This window comes from Astyanax mexicanus, chromosome 15 (assembly GCF_023375975.1).
Source record: "Astyanax mexicanus isolate ESR-SI-001 chromosome 15, AstMex3_surface, whole genome shotgun sequence".
Classification (NCBI taxonomy): Eukaryota; Metazoa; Chordata; class Actinopteri; order Characiformes; family Acestrorhamphidae; genus Astyanax; species Astyanax mexicanus.
Window position 1 is genome coordinate 33,187,302 of NC_064422.1, and position 19,112 is coordinate 33,206,413.

The 19,112-nt window shown below is 37.8% G+C and overlaps 1 protein-coding gene across 3 annotated transcripts in view; it reads left to right on the forward strand.

The window, feature by feature from the left end:
• The first annotated feature begins 257 nt into the window (after positions 1-257).
• qki2 (QKI, KH domain containing, RNA binding 2) overlaps positions 258-19,112 on the forward strand; it is a 43,846-nt gene continuing 24,991 nt past the window's right edge. For 2 of the 3 annotated variants that reach the window (XR_455629.4, XM_007259310.4), the window contains exons 1-2: positions 259-997; positions 15,916-16,058. Coding sequence is in view for 2 of the 3 variants with exons in the window: in XM_007259310.4 (XP_007259372.1) it covers positions 856-997; positions 15,916-16,058 (285 nt within the window). In the remaining variant the exon portion in view is untranslated. Of the gene's footprint in view, positions 998-15,915; positions 16,059-19,112 lie in introns of all 3 variants that reach the window. The other variant, XM_007259309.4, reaches the window with a different exon arrangement.

The following is a 19,112-nucleotide window of genomic DNA, read 5'->3' on the forward strand; positions in this document are numbered from 1 at the left end:
TTGCTGCTGCAATATTGATCAGTGTGTGGTCAAAGGGAAACTAAATGTTTGTAATGTAATGTATAGAAATGAGCTGTTGTTGGGAGAGAGAGAGAGAGAGAGAGAGAGAGAGTGTGTGTACAGAGTTTTCTCCTCCCATTCTCTCACTCTCTTCTCTCGTGCCTGTGTTGAGATTCACTCTGCTGTGGTCATGTGACTCTCTCTCTGAGTGTGTGTGTGTGTGAGAGAGAGAGAGAGAGAGAGAGGGACTCACACACACACTCAGTTCAACTTCAGCCTCACTCAGTCACTCAGTCAGTCTCTCTCTCTCTCTGTGTGTATCAGCGCGTCTCTCACACTGAGCCTCAGCGGAGCCGGAGCGCAGCAGCAGCACGGGGCGGCGAATGGAGCGGGAGTGACCCAGACTCAGAGCGGGCATGCCGGAGGGGAGTTCACTCAGTGCGGGGAGTTTTTCTGACCTTTAGCGAAGAAACTACGAACTGAGAGATTTACTGAGAGTGTGCGCTGTATCTGGGAGTATCCGCCTGTAGTCCGGACAGCAGAGGGGGTTTGGTAGCTAGTTTAAATCAGTGTGAGGAGAGAGAGAAAGAGAGAAAGAAAGAGGAGAGAGAGTTTGTGAAGAAAGCAGAAGGAGAGAAGAGGTCGCTGGGCTGCTGGGAGCAGTTTAAATTTGACTGCTGCTGAACTGCTGTGAAGAAACAGAAAAATAAAGAGAAAAGAGAGAGAGAGCTGCAGCCGTCCTCCCTCTCAAAACTAACTAACCTAGTTAACTAGCTAAACATCTACCTAACTTAACTAACTAAACACCTGCTTTACGAGGTTTTTAAGCTGCAGTGTTTAAAGCTAGGGTTAAATATGGTGGGGGAAATGGAAACGAAGGAGAAGCCCAAGCCCACTCCTGACTATCTGATGCAGCTCATGAACGACAAGAAGCTGATGAGCAGCCTGCCCAACTTCTGCGGGATCTTCAACCACCTCGAGAGACTACTGGACGAGGGTAAGTTAAGCAGCTCAGAGCGTATTATTATCATTAGCTAGGTTAGCTAGCTAGATAACTAGTTAAACAAGTGTTTCAGAATTATAGCTAAGTGCTAAAATAATACAACAATAACTAGCTAGTTAGCAAGCTAACAAGTTGATAGATTTGGTGTGTAACTCATAGGCGTGTCCCAAACAACTAAATTGAGACCAAGCCCCTTAAAAATAGGTGTAAAAAGTAATTTTGTCTGTTTTTTGTCCATTTTATCAAACCATACTTTGTCTCTGATTAGCTAACACATAAAAAAACAAAGAAAATAAGTTAACTAGCGTTAGGTTAGCATGATCGCTAAGCATAACTTTAATATTTTAACAACGACCATAGCAACAGCAGCATGTAACTATGTTAGGTTAGCTAGCCTTAGCTAGTTAGCTAGGTAACTAGGTCTGTCATGATACCTATTCTAGTTTAAACGATATGTCCCAGAAATTATTTCGAAAAACTTTTTTTTGTTATAATTTTAAGATAATTTATTCCATTGATGTAATGAGTAACATATATATTAGCATAGTAAAATTACCATAGTGAAGTTAAGTTACCTCTTTTTAAAGAGCAATAAACATTTTATTCAATTAAGAGCATTCAGATATTGAAATTACAAATACAACCCAATTAAAAAAACAATAGCACAAAAGCTTTGTTTTTGTTGATAAAATTGTTCCAGAAATAGACCCTTTAAAAAGGAATAAACTCTAATTACTTGTTCTAATTCTTAAAATATTTAGACACTAGACGAGAGGTTAAATATTCTCCAAAATTCAACCGAATTAAATTTTAAACAGATGTAACGTTACCATATACACAATCATATAATTGGTTCTCCTCACTATGAGGTCATGTCTTCATTTTGTAAACTAAGGTGATAACATATCCTTTTTCTAAACAGAAGTTTGTTACAGGTTATGTTAAACCCCCTTAAAAAATATATGGCTAAATTTTTGAACAACTGTGTGTGCATGAGAGAGAGAGAGAGACTTTGGTGAACTCATAGACGTGTCTAAAAAAATGTTTTTTGGTGTTTGTTCCTTATTCATAAACAGAATAATATTCATAAACAGTTATAATATGTTTAAAAAGAAAGAAATGGCTAAACATCATATTTTACCAAAGCTGATAAGCAATGTTTTTGTCAATTCAAGAAGTTTTTTTGCCAGTGATATGATGGTATAGAGAATAATAATAATAATAATAATTATTATTATGCAGTAACATCCTATCATTTAATTACTGAGAACATTTAGACACTGAATTAAGAATGTAAAAATGTTTAACCATACTTAATAAATAAAACATTAAATAAAAACATTAAAAATACAAACAAATTAAAAGACTGTTTAACAAAAAAATAAATGTGGACATACTGGCAATATGGAGGTCATGCAATATTATTGAGGTCATAGTAATGTATTGTACAATTAATTTAATAACGCAATTCTCGTGAAAGGCCTAGTAGTATGTGTTTGTGTGCCCAACAGTTTCATTACCTTTTTATTTGTTAAAAAAATAATTACACACCGGATTATAAGTGAATCTGAATTTAATCCAATCCATTTTATTCTATTTTTTTCTGACATACACACTCAATTCAACTCTCCTCTCCTGAATTTCATTGAAAGTCATTAAGCTGAGCACCTTTAAGGCTCTGATGCTAGACTCGCTCCTGAATGAACTCCTGCTCTTGGTGGACTATTCTCCTCCTCAGTTCCTTACTACTCTGTTTCCAACACTGTTTCCAAACTCTATTAAGCTATGTTCTCTTCTCATTGTCCTGAAAAACAGATTTAGGAGGGGTCACACATGTCTCACACACATATGCTGGTGGATAAGGGTGTGTAGGGTGAAGTAGATGGATCAATTTTCCCAGATCACAAGAGCGGCAACACCCCAAACTGCTGCTCTGTAAACTCTAGCCTGATTTACTTAAGAAGCAGGGGGGGTGTTTTTTTAGTATCCCAGTGAACCCTCCACTGGAGAACAATATGAGCTGACTCTAGGGGTCTTTTAGGCCCCTAATCTTCTGAGGGAGTTGCCTAAATCAGGGTGGCCCATGCTGGCAGCGATGAGGGGCTCCATGCGATGGCAGTATGTGGAGAATGTGTGAGGGCGGTGTTTGCTGTTTGGGAGCCTCCAACCAGAAACTTCTGCGCCTGCGTTGGGCCTGTCGCCAGGGGGCTCTAGTCAGTTCAGATGAAGAGCATAGTGCCTATGGGCCCCTCACATCAACCCTAAAGCCCAACAGAGCAAACTGGGAGCTTTTAGAGGAAGATGTGGACTGGGGAGGTTGATAGTCTGTGTTAAAGGTTTCAAAAGAATGACATGTAGACCCGAGAGGTTACTAATATTGACTTAATGAGATGAGCACTAGGCCAACTTCTAACTGTATAAATAGGGGATAGAAATAGGTGGTAGTATAGAACCCAAACATGCCTAAGAGTACAATCTGTGTGTATGTGGGAATGCTTTTTTTATTTATTTATTTATTTTATACTGTGAGTTTACTTGTTGTGTTCATGTGGGTTTCTGTACTAAGTTTAAAAAATGTATTAGAATAATACAGGTTGTTACAGCAATTTTAGGACGGATATATCTAATGACCTCTGTTATGCTCAGCAAACACACCAAAGTGTCTGCTTTCTTATAACGGTGGCCAAATATGTACTGTTATTTTGTGTTTTATCAAAATTATTAGGAAACTTGTCTTTTATTAGGTCAATTCTAGTCCTGAATTTCATTATTCCCTTATCCACATCCTATATTTAAAAACAAAGTGCATTTCAACATTTAAACAATGGTGTGCAGACCAAAACAATAGTTTATCATGGTTTTACAACATAACATTGCTGGATGTCTGCCAAATCTTGTTTAATTTTCAGAAAGCAGTCTTCTTAAAACATTTGACTGTGTTTAAATAATATATTGAAGTTGTTGTTAAAACAGAACTTGCAGATTCCTTCTTTCAATCACAGATTGCTGAGGGGACTAAAAGTTAAAGAATAGAACTGTGCATTTCCTTTTCTCCTTTTTACTGGTGTACTAAGCATACACAGCTTCTGGCTACAGCTTAGCTGCTTCTCAGTCCATTGCTGAAGTTAATGTATCATAAACAGTTCCTCTGTATGCGGTGGCCTGCAGAGAACGGTGCTTGGGCTGATTTATGTCGTCAGTATTGGTCATAAGGGTTGGAGTCTATTCAGACAGGCTGTTTGAAATGCACAGCGTCTAGCTGACTATTTTTACTAGCTCACAGATTGGGCCACACTGAAGTAGTCAGATAAAGCTGTGTGTGTCACAAATAACTTTACTAAGCTTGTGTTTTCACTTCCCCAATTTGATTCTAGTTTTAGACTGCTTGCAACACTGAGCAGAGGGAACTGGAGGATGAAATGAGACTAAGCTCTTTAGGAGGTGAATTTAAAGTATGGTCTGCAAAACGAGCTGGGGAAGCATTCCCTAACTATCTTCACACAAGAACAGGACAACCTAGGTCTTTTAATTAAGTCAATATTTAGCATTTAGGGTACTGGTTTGGAGTTGATGTAGTTTTAGTCTGTATTCATTTATATAAATTGATTTAATTTTCATGCACATGTAATGTTTATTTTTAAATCAGGTGCATTAAAAATGTATTTATCCTGATTTTGTAGGAGTAACTGTTTTTACTGTGCATGGAAGGCTTTCTAGTGGAGTTTGGAGCATTGCTGTGGTTGCATTTTATTGCATGCAGCAACATCAAGAGTTACCTATTTCAGAGTTAGTGAGGTCAGGGTGGCACCACCCCACCTCATCCCCAACTTCACCACACATCCTAAAAGTAGTATTAGATAGATCACCGTCATTGCATAGAACACAAGTCAACAGTCTTCGCAGTTTTATTATAGCGGCTTTATACCCCCGTGGTGCATCTGGAGAATGTACTCCAGAAAGAAATTTTGTGCATTGACCAAACCATCAGTGTGAAGAAAAGATGCACCTGAAAGTAGAAACATGTATTCATTAGATAGAGTGCTCAAAACATACAGTGTATTGTGATGAATTATAATTCTCACAATTTGTAAGCTGTAAAAGTGTAATTATCATCCATGTCACATTTGTTAAAGAATATGGGACTTTTATAGGTGTAACATTTCTCATTGCTGATTATCAGGCAGATCAAGGTAGACAGAATGTCCAGGGTGCACAGCCTGCCTGTTTTGTGTGCATGTCTTTGTGTTCCCTCATAGGAACACACATTCTGCAGCTAATTGAATTATCTGGGTAATTAAGCCAGCAGGGAACCTACTATCTGGGACAGAATCCAGAGCCATGTCGAACCTGTGCATGGAAACCCAGTCTTATCTGTCTTATTTAGATAGCTTGGAGGGCCGCAGGCAGCATGTAAACCATGCACATACAGGTGGCCTTGCTACCAGCATTGGGTTCAACAGAGGTATTTGACATCTGGACAGACTGAAATGATTTTAGAGCTCAGTGTTAAACATAGAAAGTATTGTTGACAGAGGTTCCTATGGTTTCTTGTTGATTGATTTAGTTTCAATATGAGTATTGTTTTGTTGTACAGAGGCATGTTGGTATATGTACATACTGTAATCCACGTGTTTCTTTTAAACACTGGATCTGTTTAAAGTTCAAAGTTAACAGTCATTAGGATGTTCTTTAGCATATTTTGCACATATTAACACTTGGTGAGTTAAGGACAAATATTCCCACTCAATGAGACCTATGCTTTCTTTTTACATTTTTCCCCAATATTCTATTTTTTCTTATTTCTGTTTATTTAAAATTTAGTTTTTCGTGTTTGGATTTTTAGGTAGATTTTCTTGATTGTTTTGTTTTTCCATCATCAAGAAATGCGGTAGCAGAAAAGCACTGTATTTATTGAAACAATTTTATTACTAAAATACTAACAAATAAATATAACAACTAAATATGTTTGTTATAATTGTAGAACTAAATCTTTGTCCCGTTCAAACTTGAGTTGAGTTATGTATTTTATTTTGTGACTGCCTGTTTGATTGATGTGTTGCCTTATTCAGATTGTAGTGGTTTATCCACGTGCCTCATTCACATGACAGAAAGCTGCTCACTCTGTTTGTTTAGATGTCTGTATGTCCAGACAGGTGGAATTATTACTGTAAAAAAATAACAGCAGCAGTAATGGTTGAACTGTGATGGGGTGATGTAACTGTGATGTATTTCCATTAAAAAAAAAAGCATGTTGACATCAGTAGTAAGGTGCTAAATTTTTTTTTTGTGTATTTTTGTCCATCTGTGTTTCCAAATTTCAGAAATCACAGGGCCCTACATCCACTCATTTAAAATCCATTATTTGCAGGCAGTTATGTTAGATCTGAAATAAATAATGACGGTTGCTGTTGGCCTGTGCTCATTTTACATAGAGACACAAAGATTGTCACTTCTGTTTTGGTATACTATTTATTTAGATTCAGCAGGTGTTGTAATGGTCATCTTGTTACTATTTCAGTTTTTTCTAGCTTGTGTGAGTTTCACACAGGATGTGAATTTATGTGCACTATGGCTCAGCACACTCTGACCAGTGCTGTCACCAGAGCTGCATTGAATAGAGGTTACCAAAGCAACTAGTACAAAGCTGAACAAGCATATGTTTAAAAAGGTTGAACAAAATGTTATCTTATAATCATATAAGTATTCATGAATTTCCCACATTTCTATAGTTTACAGCAGAGCTAAGCAGTATGAGGATATTTTATCATAGTGATGATGATTTAATAAGCATATCGAGGATAACATTAGGTGCTTCAAGAACACTGGCCCAACTTTACATTTAATTTCAGAGAGTAATATATTCAAATTGTATTTGAATAGCAGTTCTTAAGAATCTGCCACTGCTGATGCATTTTGTCTGTGTGTCAAAATACTGCAATATATATGTTGTGTATCATGAAAATGTATATAAATATTGTGGTATAATAGTTTTAACATATTGCCCAGCCCTGTCAGTGTGGGATTATGTACCCAACCTACAGGAGATAGCTTTTATACTGTTCATATCGCAATTATATTGTATCTTTCAGCCCTAGTTTACAGTGCAGATGAACCTTCTGATGCTCTGACGAGAGTGCTCTAATTTTAGATCTGTGTTTAAGTGTGCGTTTACGCATGCACCCATGTTATTTTTAAAGACTTATCTGATTCACTTTACTTAGAAACCAAGAAAACATTGAACGATAAATAATGTTAATGAACCAAACTAGATTCAATGGCCTAGATGGACTAGATCATCATAGATGACATGGTTTTTAGCATGTGGATTCCATTTACTCTAAGAAGTAGGTCCGTCTTTAGTCTTTGGATCAGGGACCACTTCTGATCTATTTCAGAGACACTTGTAATCTATTTCTGAATGGCCTCCGATAAACAAAGTGAAATGTGAGCATGTCTCTGATGTTTTGACCTTTGATTGTCCTGAGATGTCCTTTTGGTTAAGCAGAGCTCCAGCTGGTCTTCATATTCCTTCCGTAACTCAGTCTGTACCCAGTTTGACATGACTGACCAAGACCACCACTGACTTGAACACATCATATGACCACTGTGAGGAGATACACACGCAGAGTTGGTGACAGATTGCATAACTCATCAATCAGCACACTGTTACTATAAGAAGTGCTCAAGGTGCCAGTGAGGGAGGAAAAAGGAGGGCAACTGTACATGGGTGAGGAAGAATCAGTAACAGTGAACTGTGACCCCGTTTCTTTGCTGTTGGCATGCCTTCATCCACTTCCTCTCATGACTCATAGGTGCGTGTCAAAAGAGTGGTCAGTTGAAGGACAGGGAAAGAGCATATTTTTAAATAGGCACACAGTGGGCCGTGGTGTCCAACACAGTTCATACAGCTAAAGAAATTTCCTTAAATTAAAAAAAATTATAAAATTATTTTAAAAAATCAATTGCATTAGCCAGGGCTGCACAGTGTATTGATTTTGCATTGTCAGTGCAATGTAGTGCACAATAGTCACTTTACTGGATGTGCAATTTTGCACGATGCAAACTAAACCAAATGCATCATGCTACAACTTAACTGATGTTTTATCATTTTTTTATCCAAACTGTTTCAACAATGTAATGCACATTAACTTGTACTTAATTAATTTAATTAATGAATGTATTTATTCTGTCTAGGGATATAAAAAGGGATAGGGATTAAAAATTAGACAGACATGTCCATTCTGAGGCAGGTCTATGAGTATGTATTTTTTATTGTTGCTTAAAATTACACAACAGCTTTTGACAAAATGTTTTCTCAATATACTGAGATATCACAAGTCAAATGAAAAAGAGCACTAGGACACAGACCAACTACATATTATAAGTAATTTTGGAGCATTTATATTGGTCCAAAAGAACAAGCTTGCATATTTATTTTACTTAGAGATGCACCAAAATGAAGTTTTGGCCAAAAAAAAAACTGTTGTCCAAAAACAAATACTCTGGAGAGTATGGGGGAGGTTAAATAATGCAATATTACTTAATAAATTAGTTATTGTTTGATACATTTTACAGTTTTTACATTCTACACTCTTTTTAAAAAACATATTCCAATGTTATTTTTTTTTAATTATCGTGCAGCTCTAACACATGCTACAATTTCCAAACAAATCTAACAGAGTATCAAAATCTTACCCCAGCTTTCTTTAGCTGCAGTAGTTTGGATATAACAAACTGGACGCCTGAAAAATGAAGTGTTGTATTGTTCCTGGATATAAACAGCTCTGCCATTTTATCATCTTTTCCCCACTATATCATAAAGCCTTCAAGGCAAGCTCTACTACTGGATTCTACGGTTTTGTTGCTTCAATTCCGTGGCCTTCCAAGGGGTCATCAAACAAGCTTCACTTGAGCTGATGAAATAATGAAACAGCTGTTAAAATTGCAACAGAGATTCTCCCAAAGGGAAGAAAGTGAGGGCAAGTCAACGGGGGCATATTAAAACAGTAATGAAATGGGGCCTGTGTGCATATTCCAGTGAGCTTGTTCGGTGTGTGTGTGCCTTATTCAGTGCGAGAGACATTTTGACCTTTTGGTCTGTGAGCACATGTGACATGAATGCTCTTTGATTTGAATTGCATTAAGCCATTACCAGGTCCTGTGACACAGCCTGAGAGAGAGGCCTTAAGAGACAGGAGAACATAGAGAGCGATGAAGGAATACCATCCCAACAGTCTTCCTCAAACAGGGATAAGGTGGAGTAAGAGCTAACATAAGGAAATATATTGTATCTTCATAAGAAATACTTATCTCTTTTACAAATCTTATGCAAAGATCAGCTTTTTTAATGTTTTCTCAAATCACATTAAAAACCTGATGGATTTGTTATGAAAGCGGCAGTGCTAGTTAGGTGTGTGGTCCAAACCATTACTGTAACAGCCTCTTATTTAATTAAGTATATAGAGAAATATCACATTGATTAAAGATTTGATATCATAAAAAAATAAATCCAGGCCCTTTTTTAACAAAAAACTAAACAAAAACAAATATACTGTCTTGATTGATTAAAGAAAATTGAAATCATGTTTTAATTAATTAGATTAGTAAAAAGATAAGAAGTAGTTTAAGTAGCAACTTTAGATCAGTGCATTTTTATACTGGTATTTAAATGTTTTTACCAATTTAATAACCTAAGAAAACAAAAAATGCCACTCATATAGTTCCTTGACTTATACTGGATTAGTTAAACTTTTTGTAATGAAACATCAGTGTTACTCAAGCACTGACTATGTTTTTGATATGCTCAGAAAAGTGTGTTGTGAATCACAAAAACAGAATTTGTCACTAATTCTAAACTACCCAGATTTTTTAAAAGGAAAAACTGCCTCTCGTCCTGGACCATTAAAACTTTTGATCCTGACCTATCAGCACCTGATAAATGCAGGCGAGGTCGGGTGGCGTAGAGACTTGAAGAAAAGCATTGTGAAGTCTGCTTAAGTCAGACAGGCTTTGCTTACCGCAGTGTTTTTGTAAAATCAGGTAAATAAGATTGTTTTCAGTTGTCGTCAGTAATGTCCTCCTGAAAAACAAACAACGTCGCCAGTCAGCGACAGATGTCAGATCCAAATATGCAAGCCAAGAGCCATGATGCCATGGCTATGATGTCATCCCACAGCCTGTAGCTTTCTGTTATGTTGTTAAGCTGCGTCATCCTTATCCCTTCGTGGCTTATCTATTTGATAAGATTTGCTGTGCTGATAAGCCAGTGTGCCAGTCCTGTCTCTATGATCACATCATCTCAGTAGTCTTTCTGTCTCATCTACAGATGGGAGTGCTTTTCTCTGAAAATACTCAACATTTATCTCCCCCATTAAATACCACCATGCTAAAGGCTTGACAGAGGCTTTCTGTTTGAGCCAGTGCTGCCTTATAGCTGCTCAGCCTAAAGGGAATCCCTGTCATCCGCCCACAATCCCATACATCACCACAGCTCTACCTCTGCTGCCTTTTCCAATCACATCACATATGGTGATATCACACTGGTCACAAGCACAGAGGCTCGGTTTCATTCTGAGAGTACAGCTTGGCTATCAGCAGGCACATCCTCTTGATGGCAGAAAACACAGCTTGGAAATGTGGTGGAAAGACACAAGCAGAGGAGAAATGCTGGAAAGCAACCAGAAGAACCAACTTTTGATTAAAAAGTTTAAAAAAGGTGTAATTCCCTTCAGACAAATGCAGGGCCAGTGTTTTTTCCATGTTATGAAGGTAACAGATATCTTGGTCAATTGTGTAACTGAAAAAATAAAGCATTAGGTTTTCTGGCCTTGTCTTGGGCGTGGAGATCTGGGTGGGCTCCAAAAGTGTGAGTGTTAAGAGAGGGAGCATTTTCTTGGCAGTAGAGTAGTACCCAGATGGTTTCCCTGTTTGAGGCCTGCTCTTTCATCCCTCCAGCAACCTTTCCATCCTCCATTTTACCTTTCTTTAGCATACATTAGCTCCCTTTTTGTGAACACACTCTTTTTGTGTGTGTCTTTCAAAATGGGGTGGTCATACTGTGCATTGTAATGAGTCACCACACCTATTACACTCAGGCTTGGATGTTCTTAACAGTAAAAATCTCACAGACAAACTCTCAGTCTCTGCTTCTTTATTTTCCAGGTTCAGCACAGATGGTTTATGTAAGGAATGCGTAGCGGAGATGGAGATGGCTCTGTACCGTTCCAGAGTCTTCATACTTTCAGTCTGGGGCTCTGAGCTCTGTGCCATGGACAGTTTTTCAGAGAATCCACGTCAATATGACAAAAATTTAACAGTAGCTATATAACTCAGGGCACACTTATAATTAGCCTTGTGGTTGCAGAAGAAATACTTCACTCTGGGACATGAGTCATTCTATTTCTCCATATACAGCTATTTACAGTAAATGGTAGCATTGTTTTTCGATTTTTTACTCTCACTCTTTCTCTCTCTCTCTCTCTCTCTTAAACTCTCTTTTGCCAGCTTACGCAATACCACCTAGTGCATGGTGGTGTGGGGTTCAGTGACCTCTTTGTCTTTGCTCAGAATGCCTCACTGTCATGATGGTTGTCAGTCCTCTCTGGCAGTGGGAAAACTTCTCTACACAACTACGGAAACTGTCCGACATCTCGCATTAAATCATCAGCTCACTCTGCTGCCAATTCTGATCTCCGTCTTCCAGTCATTTAGATACTGAGAATGGAATTCTGGAATGAGATTCTTTCATTTTTCTACAGAGCTGTTAATTTTCTTGGGATTTTAGCAAAATATATATATTTTTACCTAATGCAATAAATAGGAAGTCATTTAGACATCATTTACACAGGTCAAGGAGAATCATGTTGTGCCAATGATTCTAGGAAACGTGGACAGTACAAAATCTCTTGAGAGTGAAGCCACCACCTGTGCTGTCTGGTTCGAATATGATGTGCAGGTCCACTCAGATTCCCATATGTTTCAATGGCAAAACAGTCCTTATTCCATCTCAGTTTTTCCACTGGATGGTCTTTCCATATCCAGTGTCAAAGTCTAACAATTTAGTGTCCATGTGTTAATATCAGCACACTTTTTTATTTTCCCCCAGAAATCAGTTTTAAGAAGGCAGGAGTTACACATAGGGTTGGAGTGATTGATAGCCCTTACTGGAACAGACTACAGGACCTTTCTGTTCATAACTTAAACTAACTAAAACCAACCAAAAAGTTCATCGTAATGTTGTTGATCATGTGCTGTTGTGCTGTTGATCATATTTACAGAAACTCTTTGCAAAGTTCTTTGCAGTTTTTCCAGAGTCTATTATGATCTAATTAGTAGTTAGCTAGACAGCTGAAATTAATGTAGTTAAAAATGCTAATATTGCTAATATTTGTACTCATTCTTGGCTAACACTCTTGTCAGATTTATTTTGTGATTCTGTTTTAAACATTATTTCTTCTTTTAATCATCACTAGCAATTCAGGGGTTAAATTGTCATCCTACTGGCTTTGGTTCTTCTTAGCAGCAAACACAGCTGAGCTTCAATACTGTAATGTGATGTAAAAGCAAATAATTTTATAATAAAACACATCAAACTCACTGTTACTGTTGCAAGTGTTCACACATTAGTACCTGCACACCTTTTATATAAAGGTTCAAAACATGGCAACATGTAATTATCCATGGAAATACAAAGCCTTATCAAAAGATTAACGTAATTGAAGAGTTCACAAGTTAGTCTGTATTTTTAGAGCACCGGACGCCACTCAGGATTATAGAGGTGATATTTATGTCTTTTGGCTTAATGATGTAGACATTACACGATGGCATACCAGAGCCACTGTATCATGATGGAGCATTGGGCTGGTGGATTCAGATGGCAGTAAACAAACACAAACTGTAATTGAGAGGTCTGCGCTCTCTCTCTCTCTAATGATGGTCTGCAGTAGGGAGGACTGTACACGTAATGGCTGTGCCGTGCTGACCAACAGTCTGTAATGTTTGTTTTTAGTGCCACTGAAGGCTGCTGTAATGACAGCTTGAGTGGACGTGACAATTATTTCACCTTCGCTCTGCTAAGGACAAAGGCTTTGACACCTCATGTAGGTGACACAGACAGTAATTTCTGTGTGGTGAGTTGTGTTGGAACGCTCATGTGCGCTTCCGTACATTAGTCAAACGGCTGCTAAAAGCTAGTTTGGAACATTGGCGCTGTTGGAATTTTTAGTTGGGCAACACTAAATATAAACCTTGGAGTGACAGCTGGATCACCTTTTAAAAAATGTACATAGTGATTCTCTATAAAAGCCTCCTGTACAAAACCACAAAATGGAAGATGTTCCATCATTCTTTTGCACTGTGTTTAAGTGTTGTGTAATTACTGTGTTTTTAATATTTGTTATTTTTAGAATCTAACTTTTAAATTCTAAGGGCATTGGTAAACTGTGTTAGGTGGAAATTGAAGTAGGTAAAAGATACCAAACAGCAAGTAGATTCGAATAGAGTTGCGTAAGTACAGTGGAACAGAAAATCTCCATTATGAATACATTAACAGTTATAATGTTTGACTGCCTGGCCTTGGTCTTGAAGACTCTAAGAGCAAGTTACCATTTTATGTGTTGCTAAATATATGTTTACTGCAGTGGGGGTGGTGGTAGTTGAGGTTTTCTGACCTTAATGCATTTGAGTTGCTATATAACATTTTGTATATACTTTTACCTTAAACTGTTTAATTTGTTCAATGGAATGCAACTTATTTTAACTTATTTGAAGGCAGCAAATTTAGGTAAGATTACAATATATACCTGTCAGTGAGCTGTAGCACACTTAACTTTCTGCTAATTCCACTGGTAACATGGCTCAAACTGTTATCTCTTAAGCAGCTCTATTTTATGTTTATAAGCAATTTGCTACATTTGTTTAAGAACTGGTTTGGATCCAATCAAGAACTTTCTGCTAGTACTGGTCTGGAAGATACTGATACTGAGTATTAATGCTAATTGACTGCTGGTGCATGTGTTGATTTATGTGTATGGACATTTGCACAGCTATGCTGGCTAACGTGAGATGCATGTGAAAACCTACACTGTACAGCCTCTTCTGATTGTCCCTGAGGAGGCAGAAGGGTCTGAGAAAGAGGGTCAAATTAGTGCTTATGCAATATCTCATAGCAGGATACTGTTGGTGTAAGTTTGCTCAGGCCTCATACTTACTGTAGCTGGGAGAGTTGGATGAGACCCCTCAGGCGATGCCTGACTCGACATTAAGATTACATTAATCGGCTGGGCTGGGCTTTGATGTGTTCATTTCAAACCTTATTGTATGACGTCGTAAGTCCGTTCTAATATGGAGTCTCTTTTATCCTGTAGTCTACAAAGAGCCTTTGTTAAATAATGATCATTGTCTTTGTCTTTTGAGCTGGTCTCTGGTGAATTGTGTGTATTTGAGCAGAGAGCTTTCCGAGGGTTGGTGTCTGATTGATTCTTTGTGCATTCTTATGATAGTTTGTATTTGCATGACTGGTTTGGCTCACTTGCCCTCGGGGAGCTGTTTGAATTTAGAAGTAGCGCTTATCAAAAGTAACATGAACACATTTAGCAAGAGTAATATTTTGTGAAGCTGAGATGCAAATCAGTCAACCTGTTTTGCTTGTGTATAATTCAACTTAAAATGTAAATAAAAAAGGGTATTTATTGTCTGAAAATATGTGTTTTGTAAGAAGTGAAGATACACTAGAGCTTACATAAGAAGCATATACCTGTCAGCCATAACATTACCACCCCTTGTTTTATCTACACTTATTGTTAACTTTTTTTGCGGCACTTACCATATAGAAGCACATTATAGTTCTATAATTACAGACAGTTGTCTGTAATACTTTATTTCTCTACATACTTTATTATCCTCTTTGCAGCATCCTGTGGTCAGTGTCTTTTGACCACTGATGCATTTGTGCAGCAACAGATGAGCTTCTGTCCCCTGACTTCTACAAGCTGGACCAGCTTAGTAGGAGTATGTAATAAGTGGACAGTGAGTGAACACAGTGTTTAAAAACTCTAGCAGCCCTGCTGTGTCTGATCCACTATTATCAGCACAACACTCACTAAAGGCTGATTTATAATTCTCCATCAAGTCAATGCGTTCCCTACGTGAATGTCCTACGCTGCTGCTGCTGCATTGAGTATATAGTATGCGTTGCTCTGCAGTTTAAACCACAAAGGCAGGACGGTGTGGGTGGGAACACAATGTACAGTGTAGACTACACCATAGGCTATGCTTAGATTTGACTCAGTACTATACATTTGCCTTAACACACCACCACCATGCCAGTGCCACTAAAGCCCTGAGACAAAAATCACTCACCACCCAAATAATAGTTGTTCTGTGAAGCTCCTGTGAGCTCCTGACCATTAAAGAACAGGGTAAAAGTATGCTAAAAAATCAATAAAAATAGGCAATTGGTGTTGTGTGGTATGGCTGATGGGTTTATATGCTGTACTCAATTTAGATTTAGCTTTACCCTAGAACCCATATTCAAAAAAGGAGAAGTGCTGATCCTATTGTTTTTTTTATTTAAGATTATTGACAGGAACAGATCCTGCATCAACACTCCCTCTCTAAGTAACACTATGAGTACAAGCCCAGATGCTGAGAATGTGCTTATCCTTTCAGTAAGTTTGACGGAACAAGTCTGCGTGAACGTACAACATGACTCTTGTGAGAACGCTGTGTGCCTTAAGTAAACGCTCAGTGAGTTGGCCTACATAACCCTTATAGAGATTTAGCCCGGGCTGATCTTTTACCTGAAGCTCTGAGACTTTGTCTCCTGTGAGTTCTCGCTCTGCCTCTTTGCTCCTACCAGTTCATTTCTCTCAGTGCCTTTGTGTAATTGGCTTTTTTATGACTCTGTTTGGCAGAAATTGGCCGGGTACGGAAGGACATGTACAATGACACACTGAACGGCAGTACAGACAAAAGGACATCGGAGCTGCCAGACGCTGTGGGGCCTATCGCTCAGCTCCAGGAGAAACTCTACGTGCCTGTAAAAGAATATCCAGACGTAAGTGGCTTCATTACCATTGCTATTAACATTTACACGTGCATGTAACATCTTCAGTTCAAAGTCTCTTTAGAAGTGCTCAGGGCTTGACAGTAAGGGTTTCAGAAAATATTGACATATTGACATAAGTATTGCGATATTTTTTGTTGAAATATTGTATCGATTTTTAAACCCACAATAACGCTGTTTAATTATTAGTTTACATGTAAAAATTGGTGGAAACCAATATTTAATGTAGTGATGTTCAAATCTGGACTACTAGATACTCTGTCGTTAGATCACTGTTATGATTGGATAAAGAGTAAACGTTTATTTAATCAGATTTTATAAAAATGATAGTTTAAGAGTTTTCCTAAAATTTGATTTAAACATTCTGAATATATCACCTTCCTTAAACTATCACAATATATTGTGATATATTGAATCATAAGCTCTGTTTAATGATATATCATATCATATCGACAAGTTCTTGCCAATACACAGGGCTACTTGGAAGCAGATGTTTGTAACAGAGAGCACAACCCCAGGTGTGATATTTGTTTTAATTTAAGATTCAGGCATGTTCTCGTCTGCTTACAATGTTTCTAAACATTTGAAGCCATCCGGAAAGTCAGAAAAAAACATAACCTGGAATGTCATGGAAATGTCAGGGAGCGTAAAAAATCAATAACTTTTGAAAAAGTCAGAGAAAGCTTATGTGATGTGTTTTTTTTATGATTTGTAGTGCTCCCTTTTATTTCTCAGATTGTTATACAACACTGCAGTTGTGGACTTGGAAGTTAATTCTAATTTATAAGGGCATATTTTTTTTATTACATAGTTAGGATAAAGACAGTTTTTATTCATATTTATTTTAACTAAATTTGGATTGGTTAAACACAGGACAGTTTGACCTGGAAATGTTACGGCTGTTGAGCCATGTTAAAAACATGGGTCTGTAAGCTGTCTAAAACTGTAATGGCAGTTATTACTACAGACAACTTTAAATGTCTTCTGTCAGATGAGTTTTGTGTGTGTGTGTGAAACAGATGATGCGCATTGGCAGGCTTTGCGGAGGAGGCAGCAGATTGCAGAGGCTTATTTTTTACAGAGCATTCTGAAAATGTACATGTTGTATGCCTAGAACTCTGAGAAATGTGTTTCCATATTCATTTTCATGTATTAATTGCTAATTTATTCACTGATTTATTTCTCTCTATTAGAAGTTGGAATCAACTGGCAGAATCAGCGCTGGAACTGTGTGATATTCAGCCTGTGTTCTGACATGTTGTAGAAAAAGTTTCATTTAAGTGGAACCCTGTTGTTGGGCATCTGAGTAAATAATTACAGCACCTTGTAACTGGAGTATTGGCATTTTCTTATATGCCATTAATTAACTCACTCTAGACCTCTTTATTCTGAGGAGCATTATTGGTGCAGAGCTGATTGATCCAACTAATTTATTATTTATTCCTGCCAGTTGAGCACTAATCGAAAGAGAAGACACACACTTACAGCCTCTTGTTGGTCTTTCATTATTGTGTGACAATGCTCATGGTCTTGTCAGCAGTTAGTGCGGCAGACAGACACAGCACGAAATATCTTAGCTAAGCACTCTACTCTACCTTTATCTTTCTAAACTGCATTCAGAACTGTGCTTTCTGTCCTACATTATCAGAAGGACATGCAGAGACAGAAACCAGGCTTTTAATCACTGAGGAAGTGCTTGGTCTGCTGTATGTTTAACATCTATTTAACATTGTACTTTTCATGAAGACAGTGTTAGTGCTTTGTGTCTGATCATGGTAATGAGCTGATAAAGGTGATAGTGTGGTCAGGGCACTTGAATGACAACTAGCATAAGCTCCTGAACTCCCACTGTTATCTTCTTCTTATCAGTGGCTTATCAGGGTAAAGGCTAAAAAAGAGTATCATGATATTTAAAGAAATTTTCACAATACACAACTATTATTGCGTGAAAGCTGCTGTCGAACGCAGTCCAGAACAAAGGACCAAATTTTTGTTCTGACCAAACCAGGCAGTTTTGTTCATTTTCAAGTGTGTAACCAATTACATGAAGTTGAAGCAAGCTATAGTCACCCATTGAACGATAGAATAAGACCAGTGACAGATCTTGTATCTACTGTACCTGTAGATTAACCCTTATTTATAAACAGAAGTAAAAAGAATCGGAGGAAAATCTGTTTAACTTGTTCTGCTTGTGTGAGGCACTTGCGTAGGGAGTCAGATTCTAGCAGAGTTGCAGAATACCTGGAAAGGCATTTACTGAATTGACAGCAAGCCATTGTCAGATGTACGCCCTTCTACAAACCAATCATTGTCAAGTATAGGGAGGCGCAGCTCATGTCTTTAGTTTAGATTTGCGAAACTGCATTGTTGTACCAAATCTAGTCGGACTGCGTGTACACAGTGTAAAAATATGGACCTTACTTTGGATTTTCAGGTGATAAAACGCCGCAACACACCTAAATATCTACGCATTCTGATGTCTTTAAAACTCGAAATCAAGACAAACAATCAGACAGTAACTTAAAATACAGCTTATGGATAAAGGAATAATAAGCCGGCTATGTTTGATATGCACACTCACTGTGGAGCTTCTTCAGGATTTGTTTTCTGGGATCTGGTATATTTGTACATTTTGACAGCTTACACAGAACATCACATTGTTATTGAGTTATTGAGGTCAACTATAAAAACTATAAAAGTAGCAAATTGTGAAGAACAACAAATCAGGGCAGTCCTAAAGGGGCCATATACTTGAATTATCTTTTTTTGTCTTCTTTTTTCTGAATATCAACCCCATTCATTCAGCCTTATTTTTGTATCTCTCTATTTTTGACCCTGTCCTTCTGTAGATCAAGTGAAGAAATACAAATCCACAGTGTGAGATCATTAATCACTGTGCTTGTTGGGAGTGTGACTTCTCCCTCCTGAAACACAATCAGCATTCTGATAATCCCACAAAAATCTGACAGGCCTCCCACAATACTCCAGCAGCGACGAGGTCACATGCTGTAAGAGTGCCTGAACGCCCAGCCTGGGGAGGCACGT